General features: G+C 41.1%; 1 protein-coding gene across 4 annotated transcripts; it reads left to right on the top strand.

Moving 5' to 3' along the window:
* Positions 1-49: 49 nt before the first annotated feature.
* hipk1b (homeodomain interacting protein kinase 1b) lies at positions 50-17,208 on the top strand. 4 transcript variants are annotated; one of them, XM_044348885.1, is made up of 18 exons: positions 50-385; positions 2,027-2,760; positions 4,276-4,467; positions 5,404-5,585; positions 5,673-5,796; positions 6,140-6,259; positions 6,399-6,485; positions 6,633-6,817; positions 6,927-7,077; positions 7,173-7,359; positions 7,588-7,706; positions 10,117-10,251; positions 11,316-11,473; positions 11,710-11,781; positions 12,669-12,839; positions 12,957-13,171; positions 13,274-13,386; positions 15,046-17,208. In XM_044348885.1, the coding sequence occupies exons 2-18, from the start codon at positions 2,029-2,031 to the stop codon at positions 15,511-15,513; spliced, it is 3,411 nt and encodes a 1,136-aa protein (XP_044204820.1). In that variant the 5' UTR covers positions 50-385; positions 2,027-2,028; the 3' UTR covers positions 15,514-17,208. The 4 variants fall into 4 exon arrangements, with proteins under 4 accessions (XP_044204820.1, XP_044204819.1, XP_044204822.1 ...); XM_044348884.1 differs by having other exon boundaries at positions 51-385; positions 11,313-11,473; XM_044348887.1 differs by lacking the exon at positions 10,117-10,251 and having other exon boundaries at positions 51-385.
* Positions 17,209-19,102: the final 1,894 nt, after the last annotated feature.

Genomic DNA, 19,102 nt, shown 5'->3' with positions numbered 1-19,102 from the left:
TGCTGAAGTCAGGGTATTTACGGTAATTTCCGGAAATGCCGTAAGATTCGCAGCTGATATAAGGACGTGGTTTGTTCCGGTGAAAAGTGGAATTTGCTGCCTCAAGACAGACGGTTTTTAGAGTAGAATATATTATATGTTTTAATCAACTAATGTACATATTTTAGGACTAGATTAGTTAATGTAAGTAGGTATGTGTTTTTCTCCTGAAAGCTCCGCACTGTGACGCCTGCTGCTGCCGCCTGGCTCGACACAATGCAGGCCTAGCTTAGCATCAAACGTTAACAAGCGGAGGCTAATCGGATAACGCTGCTTCGGCAGACTGCAGTGGGATTTAAACCTCGGACGAAGCCGTTTTTTCGACGGTGTAATAACATCCAATCCGGTATGTAAGAACAATTTCTGTATTTAATGTTGCTTTTCATTTAGCCAGCGACACATAACTCAACTTTGTGTGTTGCGAGACAAGCCTGCTAGGTTTTTAACGCCATTTTTTCAGAAAGTTAACGCGTTAGCTTGTTAGCATTTAGCGAGTTAAATAACGTTGCCTTGTTGATTTGATCCTTAAACATCGGTGTGTCATTGTGGTTAAGCTACACCTCTATGGTCAGCTAAGTGTCAACCGCACAATATGTATGATCTCCTGGCTGTGGTTTGATTATATTTTATAATAGTTGCGATCACAGCTGTGGTCCATCACAGTCAGCCTGTCAGCTCCCATCTCTGAGGTGCTCAGCACTTCCAATTTATTTTATTCTATAGTCAAAACATATATACACTTTATATCCATGTCATTGTTAACTGGAGCTCAATCAGACTCTTCAGGAAAAGGCCTGTATATATGTCAAGTCGTCACTACCCGAAAACGCTGCTTTGCTGTCCTAGCAGTGACTGAAATTCAAAGTGAAGGTATGACACAGATGGAATATTTTTTGTGGTGTGTGTTTTTAAAGGTTTGCAGTATTTGTTTCGAATTGTAACGGCAGTGTTGGACATTAAGAAAAAATACAGCGGAAATTCAGGAAAAAACAGCCTATAGCACTTCACTACTGTCCCACTCCCACCCCTCCAAGACCCCTCCCAGCCAAAGTAACAGGATACATGGGTCAACAAAAATATGAAGGGGCTTTCTTAGGAATAAAGAGAAGGAAACAATGACATTCTCATAGGAAGTACAAATGCATAAGCTCATGAGAATAATTTGCCATTAAACCATTATTGTTGTCTAGATCCAGTCCTTCAGAAAAGCAGAAAAACAGAAAATACCTTACTGTCAGTAAAATTTTAAGTTTTTATGCTAGTGAAGTTCCCACTATCACAGTGAATCTTCACCCAGAACCTTTGGCTTTTGGAGTATGTTCATACAGTATTTACATTGTACCCTCCTCTGCTCCACATTTCCAGCAGGCTACAGAATCTCTTAAACAGTGTCTATGTTAAGGCTGTTGGATCATACACTCTGTTACTTATTAGGTACACCTGACTAATAGGTTACTACTAATATTTTCATTATTAAGTATTGTGTTGGTAATTTTCTCGATTTAATAGTTTAGTCAATTAAATTTCAAGAAATTGTGAAAAAAGGTCCATCACTTTCCAGTCCTGTGTTCGGTGCTCCTGTTGCTTGTTTTGGCCGCTCATTGGATCAAATCTCAAAGATATTCCAACATATATGACAAGAAACTGGAACCAGAGAACATTTTGTATTTTTGCTTGAAAAATTGCTGAAATGATTAGACGTTTCAGTTCTAGTTCAGTTTTCGTTGAGGTGTTCTGTTGTATATTGTTATATACTGAGAGGTGTTTCTGATATTGTCTACCTTCACTGTTATAGACGGGCTGGATTGGTATATTAACTAAAGCTAAAACAGTCTAGGTGCACCTAACAAACTGGACATTGAGTGTATATGGCAAAGCTCTACATTAGCATTGATAGTTGGGTGTACTTATAACTTCAAGTTTCAAATTTTTTTATGTGGTATAGTTTCTTTTTCATATATCTAATTCTGATTTAATCTCTTTTCAGCTATGAGCTCTCAGCTGCAGGTCTTCTCTCCTCCCTCCATCTCCTCCAGTGCCTTTTGCCGTGTTAAAAAGTTGAAGGTGGAGAGCAATGTTTGGGACGTATCCACCACTGAAGCTTACAGTTCCATAGCGGGCCAGTCTGCATACACCTTCACCCCAGCCATGGCTGTGCCACCCTTTGCACCGTCCCTGGTCTTCCCCCCTGCAGCGCCCGGATCTAGGGGTCAAGTGGTGGTACGGGCAGCTGATAGCACTGGCAGTCTTCCCCGTGGTTCCAGTCGGCGTGTCACTGAGCAGGCGACGTCCTCCTCTTACACTCATGCTGAGACGTCCTCTGAAACAAGGGGGCACAGACATGGGCAGAAGAGGAAGATAGAGGAGGCAAGTGAAGGCAGTGGGAGTGGATGTGGCAGCGTACAAATTTTGGAGGAGCTCTCAGCTCCAGCAGCAACTTACTCCACCCGCACAGGAGGCGGTGGAGGAGGGGGCACAGGCCAGTCTATACCTCACTCGGCTCCAACCACCAAGAGCAGCAGCTCCAATGGTGAAGGGGATTATCAGCTGGTGCAGCACGAGATCCTCTGCTCCGTGTCCTGCAGCTACGAAGTGCTGGAGTTCTTAGGAAGAGGCACCTTTGGACAAGTGGCTAAGTGCTGGAAGAGGGGTACCAATGAGATTGTGGCCATCAAGATTCTGAAAAACCATCCCTCATATGCTCGTCAGGGCCAAATTGAGGTAACTAGACATAATTTTGCCAAGAAAACATGTGTGAATCCTGCTTTGATAGTAAATCTAATTGTACAGTGGTTACTGGTTTCATTTGACAGCATTGTCTTCCCAGAGCGCTATTTGTCAAGCAGCGCTGATACTACAACAATGGCAAAATGAGTGTTTGGGTGTGTATCAGCATCAATACAAGAGATGGGCAGTCTAAGTTTAGGATGGGGGTGTAGGACAGTTCTCACGTGGCTGCCACACAGACTTGCAAGGGATGCTGCGAGATTAGTTAATTCTCATATTTTTGTTGTGTGTAGTTGGTTTTTCATCACATAATAAAATAACTAGGCAACATTTTCATTAAGTGCCTTCTATAGGCCTGTAACATTTTTAGATAGATCAGTGGAAGAAATAAAAACCAACATCAAAATTCATCATTTAAAAAAAATCAAACAAAACTGCATAGCTATACTGCAAAAAGAATTTTTTGAGAATTTGTCTCATGTTTGACCTGTGAGATCTGTAGTGCTTTTAAAATCATCAGAGCTGTGAAATGAATAACTGGGGGATTTTTCACAAGAAAGAAAATAAAGTGTGTGTTACCGTTACTTGTCAACATAAGGGGACATTCGATTGTTTCGATTTGATGTCACTATAGTTAAATGAGTACAATGGCAGGAAGAATGTGATGTTAGACTGGTCTAATGTATTGGGCAGTTTTAAGTTATTAAAGCTATGTGGTGCTTGTGTAAATGCCAAGCAAATGCACAAGAATGGTCCCTTAGTGGAACAAAAGCAAGTTGATAGAATAGGGAAAAAATAGTTTTTGTTTTCGTTTATTGTTAAAATTGTTATGTAACACACATTACATGGTATTGAATGCTAATATTCAGTTGTTTGTTGATTTAAAAAAGTAGTGTCATATGAAAGTTAAAAGGATTTTGTGGGGCACCACATAGCTCGGCTTGAAAAGTGGAGCTAAAGCAAATTGCCAATGGCTAGGTGGCACACCCAGAGAAACTCCCCATAAAATATCCACAGTCTCTAATACGGAGTGTTTTTGTTCGTAACACAACATATAAAGCAAGTTTATTAACACTGTGTCCCTCTGTGCCACAGGCTCGTTTTGTGTTTTAAATGATCAGTTACACACGTAAACACGTTTTTCTTAACTTTACAGTTCATATTTGCAGATACCGTGACTGAAAGTGCTCGGCCCCAGACGACATAACCCAGATAGATATAAATGTTATGTCCTCTGTAGTCAGCCACACAAGTTTTGAACGTCAGACAGTTTGGATTAAGATGTGAAGATGTAAAGTGTCTTCCTGTCAGCAGCTGTGATACTAATGATGCAGCATCATTAATCATTCTGGAGGAAATCAGCCAAAGTAAACTTGTAATCACTGTAATTGACCCACATATATCATGTAATTACCATGTTCTTCTTTGCACTTGCATTTTTTATATGAAACATGAGTGAACCAGCATTTATTGACATGTTATGTGGAATTATTTGTTCCTCTTTTGTAGGTGGGCATCCTGAACCGGCTGAGTGCAGAGAACGCAGATGAGTACAACTTTGTGCGTTCATATGAATGCTTCCAACACAAGGGTCACACCTGCTTGGTATTTGAGATGCTGGAGCAGAACCTGTATGACTTTCTCAAGCACAGCAAGTTCAGCCCGCTCCCTCTACGGCACATCAGACCCATCCTGCAGCAGGTTGGCAAATGTTTTGGCAGATATTCATAAAACGTTGTTGTTGTTGTTTTTTATGCCTCTGCACCGGTGACAGCCGTGACTGGAGGCATTATGATTCGTGTTGTCCGTCCATTCCCATTCTCGTTAATGTGATATCTTAGGAACACCTTGAGGGAATTTCTTCAAATTTGGCACAAATGTGCACTTGGACTCAAGGATGAACTGATAAATCAAGAATTGATACACTAATTATGACAAAGTTTCACACAAATGTCTAATAGGATAAAATGATGACGTGATGATGTTTTGTACACAAAAGGTCAAAGGTCAGCTTCACTGTAACATCATAATGTTCTGCAAAAAACACTTTTCTGGCCATTATTCAACACCATAACTCAGAAACAGAAGGGGAGATTGTGACCATATTTCACATTTGGTCAAACACTGAATTGGTGACACTAATCTTGGATGCCCACCTTGAAACTGTGGTGATTGTTTAGATCTTCTGTGCTCCCACGTTGAAGATGTGTGTGAAGCGTCCACGTTTTAGTATTTGTAATGTCTTTGCAGCAACATCCATATCTGAAGCTTTGTCTACTGTCGTGGCTACAACTTTGTGTTCTATCAGAAACAGCTTTATTGGTCAAACGTGTGAACACATACAAGGAAAATACACTTAATACCTTTTTATTAAATTCCTTCAAAGTCTTCACTACAAATATTATGAGTCTGGACAGACATGGATGTAAACTGCTACTTGACTGGTTGGCGGAGTCTTACAAGCACGAGGCGCTATTCTAGTGTAAACTGTACTCTTGACAACAGTTATCATGTAATAACCTATCGTACCATTACTTTTGTTTTGTTATTGTTAATATAAACTTTAAATGTGAGAACTTTGCTGTTTCCATTCTTATTATTGCATCCAGACGATTATTGATGTCTTTTTATCTTTAGGTGGCTACAGCGCTGATGAAGCTGAAGAGCCTGGGGCTGATTCACGCAGACCTGAAGCCTGAGAACATCATGCTGGTTGATCCTCTCAGACAGCCCTACAGGGTGAAGGTCATTGACTTTGGCTCAGCAAGTCATGTTTCCAAGGCTGTCTGCTCTACCTACTTACAGTCCCGCTACTACAGGTAACAGATCTGTTTATATTGACAAAAGTCTGTAGCACAGCTCTGTCTCCTTGGTACCAGTCCTTTAATCTTCTCCTTGCTGTCCAGGGCTCCAGAGATCATTTTGGGTCTCCCGTTCTGTGAGGCCATTGACATGTGGTCTTTAGGCTGTGTGATTGCTGAGCTGTTTCTGGGTTGGCCTCTCTACCCTGGAGCCTCTGAGTACGACCAGGTCAGTACCACAGCTTAAGCCAGTGTTTCACAGGCTTTATCTAGGAGTGGGAAATATGTGAAGTCATTTCTGTTCAAAGGTCAAACCTCGAGACAGAATAGAGGCTGCAAGTTGCTGATCTTAAATTGGTAGCAGGTCATAAAGGTGCTGTATGTGCTCTGTAGAAACTCAAACTGAGTCCTGTTAGTTTTACTATGAGCCTAGAAACAATGCAGAGGAACAAACGACAAACTGTAAGGGTACTGCAGTTTGTAAATTTGAAATCTGTAAATTTTAGTCATATCAATGACACTTACTGTTTTGTCTAACTCTGAATATTAAACTGTTTTTTTCCTGTGTTCAGATCCGTTACATTTCTCAGACTCAAGGCCTGCCAGCGGAGTACCTACTGAGTGCCGGCACTAAGACCAGCCGCTTCTTCAACCGAGGCCCTGACTCTAGCTATCCACTCTGGAGGCTCAAGGTTAATAAAAACATATATCAGTCATGCAGATTATCTGCTTAATATGTAAGCTGTAAAGGGATATTATCAGGGATATTAGATGATATTAGATATTAAATGGTTTCAGAACAAAAGATAAATGGACATATGCATTTTTCAGACCCCATCAGAGCATGAAATGGAGATGGGCATCAAATCCAAGGAGGCCAGGAAATATATCTTCAACTGTTTGGATGACATGATGCAGGTAAATGGCAATTTCTTAGAATAACATCTTATTTGTGCAGTTATGTTTTGCTCATCTTTGCACTCAAACAGTATTATATACATAAACCAGGAAATCTCTTTACCTGTAGTTGTTTGACATTTTTTGCTTTTATATTGTTTATTCCAGGTCAACCTTTCATCTCATTTGGAGGGGACGGACATGTTGGCTGAGAAAGCTGACAGACGAGAGTTTATAGACCTCTTGAAGAGGATGCTTCGTCTGGATGCTGACAAGAGAATCACACCCACTAAAACTCTGGGTCACCCCTTCGTCACAATGAGCCACCTCATGGATTATCCACACAGCTCCCAGTAAGTTTGTCTAATCACACGTTCTTTTAGGAAATGGTGCACATGTTTGTTTGTTTGTTTATTTAGTTGAGGCTTTATTGAAATGTAATTGCTGAAATGCCGTCTCCAGTGTGAAGTCGTGCTTCCAGAACATGGAGATCTGCAAACGCAGGAACGCCTATGACAGTGGCAAATCCCTGTACTCTACCAATGCAGTCCCCAGCGCTGCAGCGGGCAACCTAACCGTTACCTTCAGTAGCCAACTCAACCAGCATAACCAGGTATGCCCTCCATCTTCACAGCTTTACGTATGTTTAGAGATCTGTAGTCCTGCTGGTGTTAATTAGAGGTGGATTGGTGTTTTTTCCTCTAACAGGTGCCTTCAGCGGGGGGAGCGGTGCCTTTGCTCAACTACCAGCCAGCTCTGTACCAACAGGCGACAATCAACATTCCCGGGCTGGCTCAACAGAGTGTCCCGATTCCGACGCGTCCTGCTGGGCTGTGTAGCCAGACAGAACCCTTCCAGCAGACTCTGATCGTCTGCCCACCCTCCACTATTCAAGGTACAGGATAAAGTTGCTTTCAGATGTCAGAAAACTGGATACAGTGTTTATATGTTACAGTATCCCCCTTTTTTCTGTAATCAGGGATACTTAAAAGACCGATTATTAAAGAATACCTGTTGTGCATTCAAACCTTCTCTGAGCTGTTTGATTTTTTTTTTTTTTTTTTTTTTTTTTTTAATCAGCATCAAGTTATTCATTGGCATCTTGTGTTGAAATGTTTTCTAGGGCTACAGCCATCCAGTAAGAGTTCCAGTTTCCCTGTGAGGATGGAGAACTCTGTACCCATAGTACCTCAGAACCAGTCTGCACAGTCGTTGCAGATCCAGCCAAGTATGCTTACACAGGTAAGAGCTTGTAAGGTGTATGAATGTGATGTCAAATGTGAGGTGCTAATCCTGCTGGTTTTATATAATACATTTTACGATGTAATTTTTTCCGGTATGTACTAGGGGTGTAACAGTACGTGTATTCATCCCAAACTGTTCTGTACAGGATGTTTGGCTCGATACAAGGCTTTCCTCGGTTCTGTATGCTCCATGACCCAAACAATTGCTGTCAAAATAGTTTAATAATCCTTTTACTCCGATGTGTGGAACAACAACTCTAGAGCACGAGTTCCACCCAGAACATTATGGCAGCACACCACTTAGCTGTAGCATGCTCATGGAAGTATGCTAGCCGACTTAGCCAAAGTAGCCTGGTCACCTTGTAGTGTCGCTGCTGTCAGAATGACAACCGAGACCCACTGAGTGCAACGCTTTTATTTAAAATATGCTCCGTTATCTCCGTAGTGAAACGATACTGCATCTCCCCGCCACCCTTCCCTCTTGGTGACAGTCAGCTTTTCACTCTGCCTTTTGAGTGAAGCCATTTATTTAAAAAAAAAAAAAAAAAAGTAGCGGTTTGGTCCCTCTGACTGATATATCATCATTGTTATATATGACATGATTAGATTATTAATACTGAAGCATCAATGTCTAAGCAGCATGTTACTGTTGTAGCTGCTAGTTGGAGCTAGTTTGAACTACTTTATATACAGTTAAGACCATAAATCAGCATAAAACAGCTGTCAGCAGGTGTCCTGACTCCTCGCAAGAAACAGAAAGGTTGTTTTCTTTTTCTACTGCAGCACAACTAAACTGTTTCAGTAATTGTTTTGGCCAATGAGCCACTGTTGGATGCTTACATTTTTTAAAATAACAGACCAAAATGTTATTTTCAAACTTTCTTTTTTCCTGTTGTACTGAAATCATACCGAACCGTGACCCTAAAACAGAGGTACATACTGAACCATGAATTTTGTGTACTGTTACACCCCTAGTACGTTCAAATGTACCATCAAAGAAAATGCTTTATATTTGCCAGCTTTTTGCCCTCATTATTTTATTTTTGGTGACCCTGTCTCTTGCTTTACAGTGGATGGATATATGTTTACCTTGCTGCAAAATAATGTGTCATCACCTTTTGCAGACTTTACATGAGAATGTTTCTGCTTTTGTTTCCACAAGAGCTGTGGCTAAAAGTTACAGGAATCTTATGTAGTCCAAAGTAGATAAGTTACTGGAGTGATTATCACATAAGATCCTGTTTGGCGTATGTTCCCACATGAAGTTGACTCAGGGAATTTGCAGAACACTTATACCAGATTCAGACTGACACAGTGATGTGTGTGTGAAACCCACATTGGCGGTCAATCTGAATGGGTCAGTGCATGTCTTCAGACCTCTCAGCCAGGGTTTGACAAGGGTTGAATGCTGCCAGACTTAGTTTATTTCTATCAGGGATGCAAATGCATTGAATGATACAGGCATTTTAAATATAATTTAACAGACTTCCTGAAAAAAGAGAGAGGATTAAGAAAGAACGAGGGAGAGAGGGGTGGATGGGGAAAGACAAAGAAAGTGTACATATGTGAGCGAGAGAGTGTGCGACAGAAACTCAACTATTGTCTGGTAATTATTCAATGTAGTCCTAAATTCAGTTAAATTCTCTTTTTTTAATGACGGACAGGAGTCTACGAATAGTGACAACCAGAGTGACGGTTGTCTCATCTGAATGGGTCCAACCTGGAGTAAACATGCATTGTCCATATGTACATCTCCTAGGAAAGGGTTAATAGAGGTTAGGTTGCCATTGGATTTGGGGATGTGTAGCATTAGGTTAGCCAGTTTACCGCATTGTACACTTCTCAATATTTGGCTCAGAGAAGTGTTAACCTTTTGTAAACATTGATGGGACTTTTCTTGCTGCTAGCAGAGCTGGTAAAAGTTTTGTGGGGACATTTTGACATGTTTTCTTCTATAAAAGTTTTACTTTCAGTGGAGATGCTTGTTATTTAAATGAATTTACTCCAGTTAAGTTTTGAAATCACAGATTTGGCTTCGGCCAAATGGTTCATGCTGTTTTTGTTGTTTCTGCTGATTATATCTCGCCTTGGATTTGCTTCCAGAAGTGATTGGACTACCACTGGGGGCCAGGCCTGTCTTATTCCCAGTCTCTTAGCTGCGATTGAGGCCAGATGTGGAGTGCTGGAGACTCATCTGGCTCAAAAAATTAGTTAATTTCAGTTTGCTAAAATGGGGAATAATTGCTGCACATGGCGGAGGTCAGGTGTCCAGATGACCAGCGTGCATCTCTTGTACAGCTGGTTTCATCCACTCTGTTCCTTCATCAAAATCCAATAACAGCCTTGAAGGACATAACTTTTCATCATACCCTAACACTGCCTTCCCCTATCCTCCCTCCCTCCTCCAGGGTTCCTGCACACCCCTGATGGTGGCCACCCTGCACCCTCCCTCAGCAGGCATTGCCCCCCAGTATTCTCTGCCCCTCGGGCTGGGCACCGGGGTGGGTCGGCCCACCCTCCTGGAGCACACAGCCACAGTGCTGGTAAAGCAACGATGACCGAAGAAAGACATGCACACTCCCTCTACCACTAACAATGCCATCTCTCTCTCTCTCTCTTTCCTGCCCCACTCTCCCTTTTCTTTTCATTTGTTTGCAATTTTTTCCTCTCCGTCTGCACCAACACGTCGTATGGGGCTATTCTTTATTTTATGCATCATATTTCTATATTTTCCCTTCTACACATGCGGACTTGTCATGGATGTCAGGATCATAGTTGGTCGATGCTTATTTATTGGAAAATCATTAAAAACTTATTGATTAACAGTTTCTTTGGACTGGCATCGCCATTTATCCCTCCTGGTATTCATCAACATTTTCTTTCATATTGGTGACATTAGATCCAAATTGACAAAACATACAATCTTCTTCCACTCCAAAGGACACCCCCTCCCAACACCATTCACTCACTCCTCCATTCTCTCCCCCACAGTCTTTCCCCATAGGTGTGCTGAGGGCATGGAGCGCATGTGTTGCTGAGTTGGTCTGCGCTTTGCTTGCAGCTTCTCTTGTCCTGTCCTTCCTTGGTTTCAGCAAAGGATGTTGCAGCTACAAAGCACACTAAAATTCCTATTCAACAGCTTGACTCTCTGACACATATCTTCTATTCCAGCCCCACAACATGTGGCATGCCTTTTCCCAAGACAGCTTATCAGCAGACAGTTTGGCATCAGTGAACTTAACTAACTCTCTTCAGTGTTTCTTCTTTAACAGGCACCATGGTTTTGTGTATACTTGTCTTTATACCTGTTTACAGTGCTTCATTGTTTGTGCTTTGCATGATATCATTTTGTGGATTTGTTGCAGGGCAATGCTATAATAAGGGAATGGCTTGGGAAAGGTTGCTCGCTTATCTAGCTTTGTGCTTTTGCCTGTAGCAGACATTGGCCATTGGTGTGTCTCTGTCTTCGGTCTTTAGATTTATTTCTCAGCATGGCTCAGTTTGTCTGGCCCATTCCAGCAATCCAGTTATTTGTGTCGACTCATAAATGTATGATCCCTGTTGTTACATGTACTGAAGTGTGAGTGTCTTGTTTTTTTCTCAGCAGGCCTGGCCCACTGGAGCCCAACAGATCCTCATACCATCATCATGGCAGCAGGTCCCAGGCGTGGCTATCCACAGCTCTGCCCACCAGTCGACTGTTGCCGAATCACCCCTGGACGCCCATCACTCAGATGCTGCCACGCAGCAGGGACACAGCTGGAGGTGGGTCAACCAACTAGTGTTACAGTCCTGATGCACACAAACACACCCAGTGTAGATTCTCACTATTTTACAGCCATCTGTTTTCCACTTTATCAAATGCAGTTGTGTTTAATTTAAATGAGTCTTGGTTTTACAGTGACTCACATAGTCAAGGATAGTCAGCTTTCCTTTGTATTTATGTTATAATTTTAACAGTGGTTCCCAACACTAACTTAATTGACCTTTGACCTTAATAGGAGCACAACTCAAGCCAGGACTCAGCAGGAGAGGAAGAAGGTCAAGGCCAGACGTGGAGAGAACAGAAACAGGTTGGTATTCAATGGCTAAAAAGAACTCAACCAAAACCACAACCAGCTGTTGCACATTACTTAGTCATTTCTGTAATGTTTCTCACTTCAAAATTCAAGCATTTATTACTCAACAAGACCAAGAGTCTACAGTCATGCTAACAGCTCTGAGAGGTTTTAGTTCAGCACAGTGCTGCTTTGAGCTACAAGCTCATGTCAGTATGCTACATGTCACAATGACAGTGTTAACATGCTCATGCTTAGCAGATATGTTTACCATATTCTCCATCTTAGTTTACTGTGTTAGCATGCTAACAATAGCTAATTAGCACTGAACACAAAGTACAATTGAGTTTCATGGGAATGTCTTTAGTTTTTAGGTTTTTTTTACCCGATGTGTGAACCAAAGTTCAAGGCAATCCACCCAATAGTTGTTGAGACATTGAGACATTTTTTTTCAAAACTACAAATGTCAGCCTGATGGTGGCACTATAGCAGAAGGAAGGGCCTCAACAAAGTCAGTGGGTCCATATAATGTCAATCAATCCAGTAGTTGTTGAGATATTACAGTCTGGTGGTGGATTGAATCACTGACCAACAGACTGACCTTGTCATACTGCTAGCATGGCTAAAAAACACTGTTTGAAGTACATGCAAAGAATTATTGATAGATTCAAAAGTAACAAAATGTAGGAGCAACTTAGTGTTTTGTGCTGACAATGCTAAATTGAAGTCATTTTCTGTGTTAGACTGTTTGTTTTTTCTACAACTTTGTTTCCTGTCCAGTAGATTTAAACACAATTTTCCAAGTGGCTCATGAGTTTTATCTGCTTCTTGTCTGTTATCACAGCTGAAATCACATTTTCTTTGGGCGTAAAACTCAATATTTGCTCTGTTTCTCTGTTTAGGGGTATATCCACTGCAACATTGCTCAGCAGCAGTGGTGTGACACCACCCAGCTCCAGCGCCACGTTGTCCCAGCCAATCGTCATCTCCGACACACCTAGCCCGGCGGTCAGCATCATCACTATCCACAGTGACACTGACACAGAGGATGAGCGCAAGTTCCATCCTGCCAGGTGAGAAACAGACACTCCTCTGCATCAAACACGTTCAAAGTTTGTTGTTTTTTTTTCCTCCCTAATGAAGTGATTTTCTTGATATGACCTGTGAAATAACAGTTTCTCTGTTCATAGTGTTGGACTGAGCCAGCGAACTAATGTTATCAGCTGTGTGACGGTGCATGATTCAGACTCCTCTACTGCCAGCCCTCTGACTCCTCTGCCCCGCACACTTAACACAGCTAGCACCGTGTCATCACGCCAGGCAAAGTCTCTGGCAGTGGTGGCACCTTCCGTCAAAACCCAGGGGTCAGAGAGAGCAGCAGTTTCTCGCAGCCGCCTAGAGACTGGTGAGAGCCCTTTGTTTGCTTATTGTTGTGTGTTATCAATAATGAATTTTACTTTGGGTTTAAAAGCAACATTAAGTAATACCCACTACTTTTGATCCCCAGTTAACTACATGAAGCCTAAGAGGTCATCTAACCGACAGCCCTGCAGTTCAGGGGAGAGCATGGACCGTCACGGACTGATGCCGAGCCAGTCACACCCCTTAAATCTCAGCCAGGTGAGGTTTCTTTTGTGATAATGTGTATATGAGGTTAGATGTGGCAGTTGGTCAGTTTTGGTAATAGGGCTGTCGCAATAACCGCACTATTGCAATACTACAGACAAGCCAACTACGGTGGATGGCAAGCAACCGCCACAACGGCGCTATGGGGGGTAATTTAACGGGACAGAGTGCACAGTAAACTCGGCAGCCACACATTTCTCTGTTCTGTTTCTCTTGTTTTGTGTCTTCAGGTTAGGCTAACCCATTGTTGCTAACTTTGGAGCTAACCCCCTTCACTTTTCCAGCATTTGGGGAAACAACAGACTTTTTAGCATTTATTAACTGACACACTGTAGTCTGTACTGTACATCTACTGCCAGACTGACAACTTACTACTAACCTTTTCCTCTGCCCCGCACGCATCCACCGTCACTTCTCTGCCCCTCGCTCTTTTCCTCTCGCTACGCAAACATACACCTTAAGGGAGCCACGCTACCAATAGTTTCCCAGGCAACGACACAGAGGTTGACTCACGTACCGGAATAGCGCTGCACAGAGACTCCCAAACGCTGTCGATTTCCGAATTAATGGACATTCATATTGCTGTTGAGCCACCCTGAATCACTGCAGGGGAAATTCCGTCATTGCGACAGCCCTATTTGTTAATGTGTTCTGGTGAAGAGTTTAACTTGTGTTGGCATGTTGAAGAGTTTCATTTTGTGCTGGCATTACACAGAGGTAGACAATTGTTAGTATCGTAAGCACTCCATGCGTAAACACAATATCTTCCTCATTTAATAGCACATATTGGCAATAACAGGTTGGGAGGTCAAGGGGGAGGAGTCTTTGGAAGATGTCTTTTGCAACTAGTGACTGCTGTTCCTCTTTGATGCTGCGTGATTTTCCAGCTCACACCATCATACTCACATTGCATTTGTTGGACATCAAACACAAGACGAGTTACTGATAACTGTTTTATTTCAACACATAAAGACATTTCTGGCACAGATTCTTCAGCTTTGGTGACATAGTATCAAAGATGTTACTGACACAGAAATAGTACTACTTAAAAAAACAAAGTCTAAAGTGCTCTCTGCTGGACAAACGATGTATTGGCAGGTATTTTAACATTTACTCACCTATGTGCAAGTACCATAAAACAAAACTTGTCAAATTCTGGCCCTCTGAAAATAGCAGCTCGTCTTAAATGTCTTTTTATGCAGTGGTTCCCAAACTGGGACCTCTCAAGAGGTTGTTTTTTTCCTCAAATCTTTGTTTGTTGTGGAATAGTGGAGTTTGATCTCTTCTGGACTCTTAAAAACTTTACATTAAATCTATTTGAGAAGGAAACATCACTCTTTAGATGTTGAACCACTCACAGCTCATGGACACATACAACTTGTGATGCGATCACAAGTCGGGGTGACTTGACTACAAAGGATCACAAGCCAAAAGTTTGCAACTAGTGCTCTAATGTGTAAAAGCATCAGCTGCTTTGAAGTTGAAGTGTTTCTTTGTGATTTCGTCTCCCACCTGTAGTTTACAACAAAGGTGGATTCTACCAAAAGTGTTTACTATCAAGTCGAGAGAAACTTAGCGACATAGTGTACAAGTGATTTTCTGCTTTCTCACTGTTGCACGTGTACTGAGTGATATTTCACATTTGTTGTTAAGGTTCAGCCGGTGGTTTCCTCATCTCAGGAGCGTTCAGGAGCATCTCACAGTGACTCATCTTTGCGTCGCCAGCAGACGTTTCCTCCAGCCGTCTCTGCCGCTCACTACAACTTCCCAGAGGTGTCCGCCCTGGCCTCCGCCTCAGCCCCCGGCCCCAGCCTGTACACCTACCCAGCCTCCACCGCTCTCTCCTCTGCTTCTCAGGCCATGGAGCAGCTGCTGGGCCGTGGTCACAGCACCCACGGACACTCCCCCTCCGCCTATGCAGCAACATACACCTCATCCTCCTCCAGGAGAGACTCGGCCAGCCGCAAGGACTCTGTCAGTAGTCTGCTGCATGGCCTCCCAGCAGCCTACCAGCATCAGTTCGCCGCTGGTTCACCCTACGTTAGTGTGACACCCCGGGCTGAGGCTTACAGTGCCTACCAGCTAAGCCCGAGGCGCCTCACACAGTACCCCTACCTATAAGCAGTCACACACACTTTAAACAAAGAAAAGAAAAAAATCTACTTCCCCATATACTATCACAAAGGGACATTTAAACTGTAGAACAACTGTTGGTCACTTATTTGATTGCTGCTTTTGACTACAAGGCAGCATTTCATCTCCTCATTTATCATTTATATGCTCTTTCAGACTGTTTTAGTGTTTTTGAAACGTTCATTGGTATTATTTGATATTGTATCAATTATTTTCCCTTGAAAAAATATTGTTTATAACCCGTATTTTATTCCCATCTTATTCAGATGTACAATTAAGGCATTGTGGTAATGGTATTTTACACCTGTTTATCTTGAGGTTTTGTGTGAAGAGAGATTATTCTCCTGTCACAAGCTGCGACGACACTTTAGGCGAGCTTTCAGGCGCCTGACTCAGAGCTAGTTAAAGGCTAGCTCACAAAGAGTTTCAAGTCATTTGTTTTTGTCTTTTGTTTTTTTTTTTTTTTTTCCATGAAACTTGTTACAAAGTTTTCACACTAAAGTGAATCCCTGTGTTTTAGCTAACATAATAATAACTGTACATTACCCATGTTTGTTTACTCACAAATATGTCTTTTACTCAATGTTTAAATTATGTTTTGTCAGCGTGAGGCAGTACAAGGAAGGACCACGAAGATGTCGAATAAGGGTTTTGTTTAAAGCTGAGAAAGGTGGTGAAACTGTGATGGATCAATGTTAATTTAAGTGCACATGTGATAGTCTGTTAATGTAGTGAGTGTTTAGGCAAGATTAAAAAAAATCATGTCCTTATGCAATAGAAACTTTTTAAAACTGCATCAACTGAGTGCTGAATGTATTTATGAAGTACAGACGAGTGTGATCACCATCCTGAGGAACGACGTTAAAGGCTTTTGTTTTTAATTGTAAGAAGAAAAAAAAAGAACTAACTTTGTTTCCCTACTTTTTAAATATGAAAAATCTAGTTTCACACGGGCAGAAAAAAATATTCTATATCTGTGAATTCTGCGTTAGACCCATAATGTGTAGGACCTGATACTTGTGAAATTGATTTATGGCCAGTTTTTACTGCTCCTCTGGATGTAGTAGCAATGTACCCACACTGCAGTACAGTGTGACTGATTGTAAAAAAATAAAAATTAAAAAAAAAAAAAATAAGAGAATGCAATCTGTCAGCAAATAGGCTTTCTGATCTGTTATTTAATGTTTGGTGCAAAGGCTATTTAGCAGTTATGTCTTCTACGTGATTGAGTCAAAGGTGGTGCCGTCCACTAAACATACGCAGTGTATTCACCCCCCCCCCCCCAAAAAAAAATGTTGGAAAATATGTTGAAATTCTGTGTTTTCCACATGCAGATAACTACAGTGTGGATACAGCAGTCCTACTGTTGGTCTTGTCTGGATTCAGGTGGGGTATGCAGAGCCACTGTGTAACAGCAGATCAGCGTTTTCTTCCCACCATCTTTAGTTAAAGGAGGTGACTCTCGGGATGGTTAATGTGGGTTATGAAAGCTTTTTTAGTAAATCCTTCCCTGTTGTGTTTGCATCAGTTTTGTGTTGTAACGTCTGAATATTTAACTGTATTTCATGTATCATCTTAACATAGTATAGTTAAAGATGCTACTTGGTAGAACTAATTCAGGGAAAAGGTTTCAGTTCAAATAATCCACTGTCACTGTTTTCAATAAAATAATCACAAATTCAAGATGACTCCGTTCATTATTTCACACTCACGAGTGAATTCATTTGAATTGAAAGTGGATTCATGTTGGTCATGAACCTGCTAACGTCAGACAACTGCTGGGGGTATTAGCACTGATAATAAAAACAAGATAAGTTATCCAGGCATTTTCAATGGTACATACATTGAACAGGACACTGCCCCATGCTGACAAGTTCAGACATGAATGACCTTTAACAGTAATAACTTTGAACCTTAGCTTCTTGCTGTAGTGAACAAGGCGAGTAATAAAACAGTAGATTAAGATTTTAAAAAATATAATTGTGCATATGTTTAAAATGTTTTATGTTTAAAGTTGCAGTGTGACATTTACATTTAATAAAAACGCATTTTTCACATGTATTAAATGCATTAAACATTTTGTAAATGTGAGAAAATCTGTTCAAATATTTGTTAAATGAGAAAAAAATGTCCTCATTGTAACTTTCAACAAACAGGTTTGATATTTATTTGACATTTAACTCTCAATATTTGGGAGTCATATTCAAGTAAATCCAGAAACATAAAAACACAGAAAATAAATGAATAATGGCTTAAATCTTATATTATGAAATAATACAAAATTTGTGGACGACACACACACACGCAATATCAATAGTTTGTTCTAAGGTTTTGTTTTGTTTTTTATACATTTTAAAATGTTTAAAAATGTTTATTTAAAAGGGATTTATAGCATCACATTGTGCCTAGCATACACTAGAAGACTTTGAAACTCTTTCACATGACTCACAAGACAAGATCGCTTACATCTAAGGATAATGTGTCATAAGTCACTGAGTTTGTAGTCACCGAGCCTGGGGATCTGGCAGGGTCACTGCGAGACTACAACTGGATTCCCATTGAGGTTGTTTCCGGTTCTGCTCCTGGTGGAAATTTACAAGAAGAAAAACTGTTGAACAATGGAGCAGAAACAGATGCCGCCCTTGTGTGTGTAGTGGTGTGTTCTGAAAAACCAGCCAAAAAGAAAATGTAAATTCTTTAATTCATTAATTCATTCGGTTATAACTGAACAACAACAAGCGTGAAGAGTAACAACAGACACTACACGCCGACTGTTCCTGTTATTAACTCATTTTTATTTAACAACTGTATGGAAGCCTGATATGGGAGATGCATAGAGAAGCACACTAAAAAAAACCCCAACATATCTCCGTCGTCTGACTTTTGATGAAGAAATGTCTACTAGATGAAAGAAAAAACACTTCAGATAATACTGACTGATTTTGCTGATTTTTGCGAAATGTGCGCATTCTTTATTTGCTGTTGGTCTCCGAATAGCATCCAGAGATAATTAAAGGCATACTGAACAGGGCTCATGTCAAATTCACAGTCAAATTAAAATGCTCACCATGGCACATAAAAAAATAAATAAATGAATATTGTTAACAAAATCTGTATTCTTCATTTCTTCTCGCTTCCTTTTATTTCGATCGGAGGCTTCTTTACAAGCCTCCTCTGATTATTAATTGTGCATTGTTAGACTATAGACGAACCCTATCGTAATTAAGAATGACGTAATCTCTGCCGTGATAAAAACAGTCTGTAATCCCAACAGTCTGGTGCCCTGCTGTCTACTTAGTCGTCATATAAAAAAGAACTGTTGGCTATAGTAGGTTACATAACATTAAGAGGCTCAGAGTTCATTTAATATATTAGCTGACTTCTTAATGTGAGTCTGTTTCTAACCTCAATCGCATCTGCGTAAATCTAGCATAGAATTAAGGTAACTTGTGTACAAATAAGTTATTGAATTAACATATACATCAAATAAAATGTACCTTGAATAACAACACAACAATGTAGCGGTGTCTCCATCACCCAGACTGATAACCTGTAAAACTGGGAGGAGAGAGATGGG

Source organism: Thunnus albacares, chromosome 4 (genome assembly GCF_914725855.1).
Source record: "Thunnus albacares chromosome 4, fThuAlb1.1, whole genome shotgun sequence".
NCBI classification, from domain to species: Eukaryota; Metazoa; Chordata; class Actinopteri; order Scombriformes; family Scombridae; genus Thunnus; species Thunnus albacares.
Note: the sequence above shows the minus strand (reverse complement) of the source record. Positions and strands in the feature narration are given on the sequence as shown.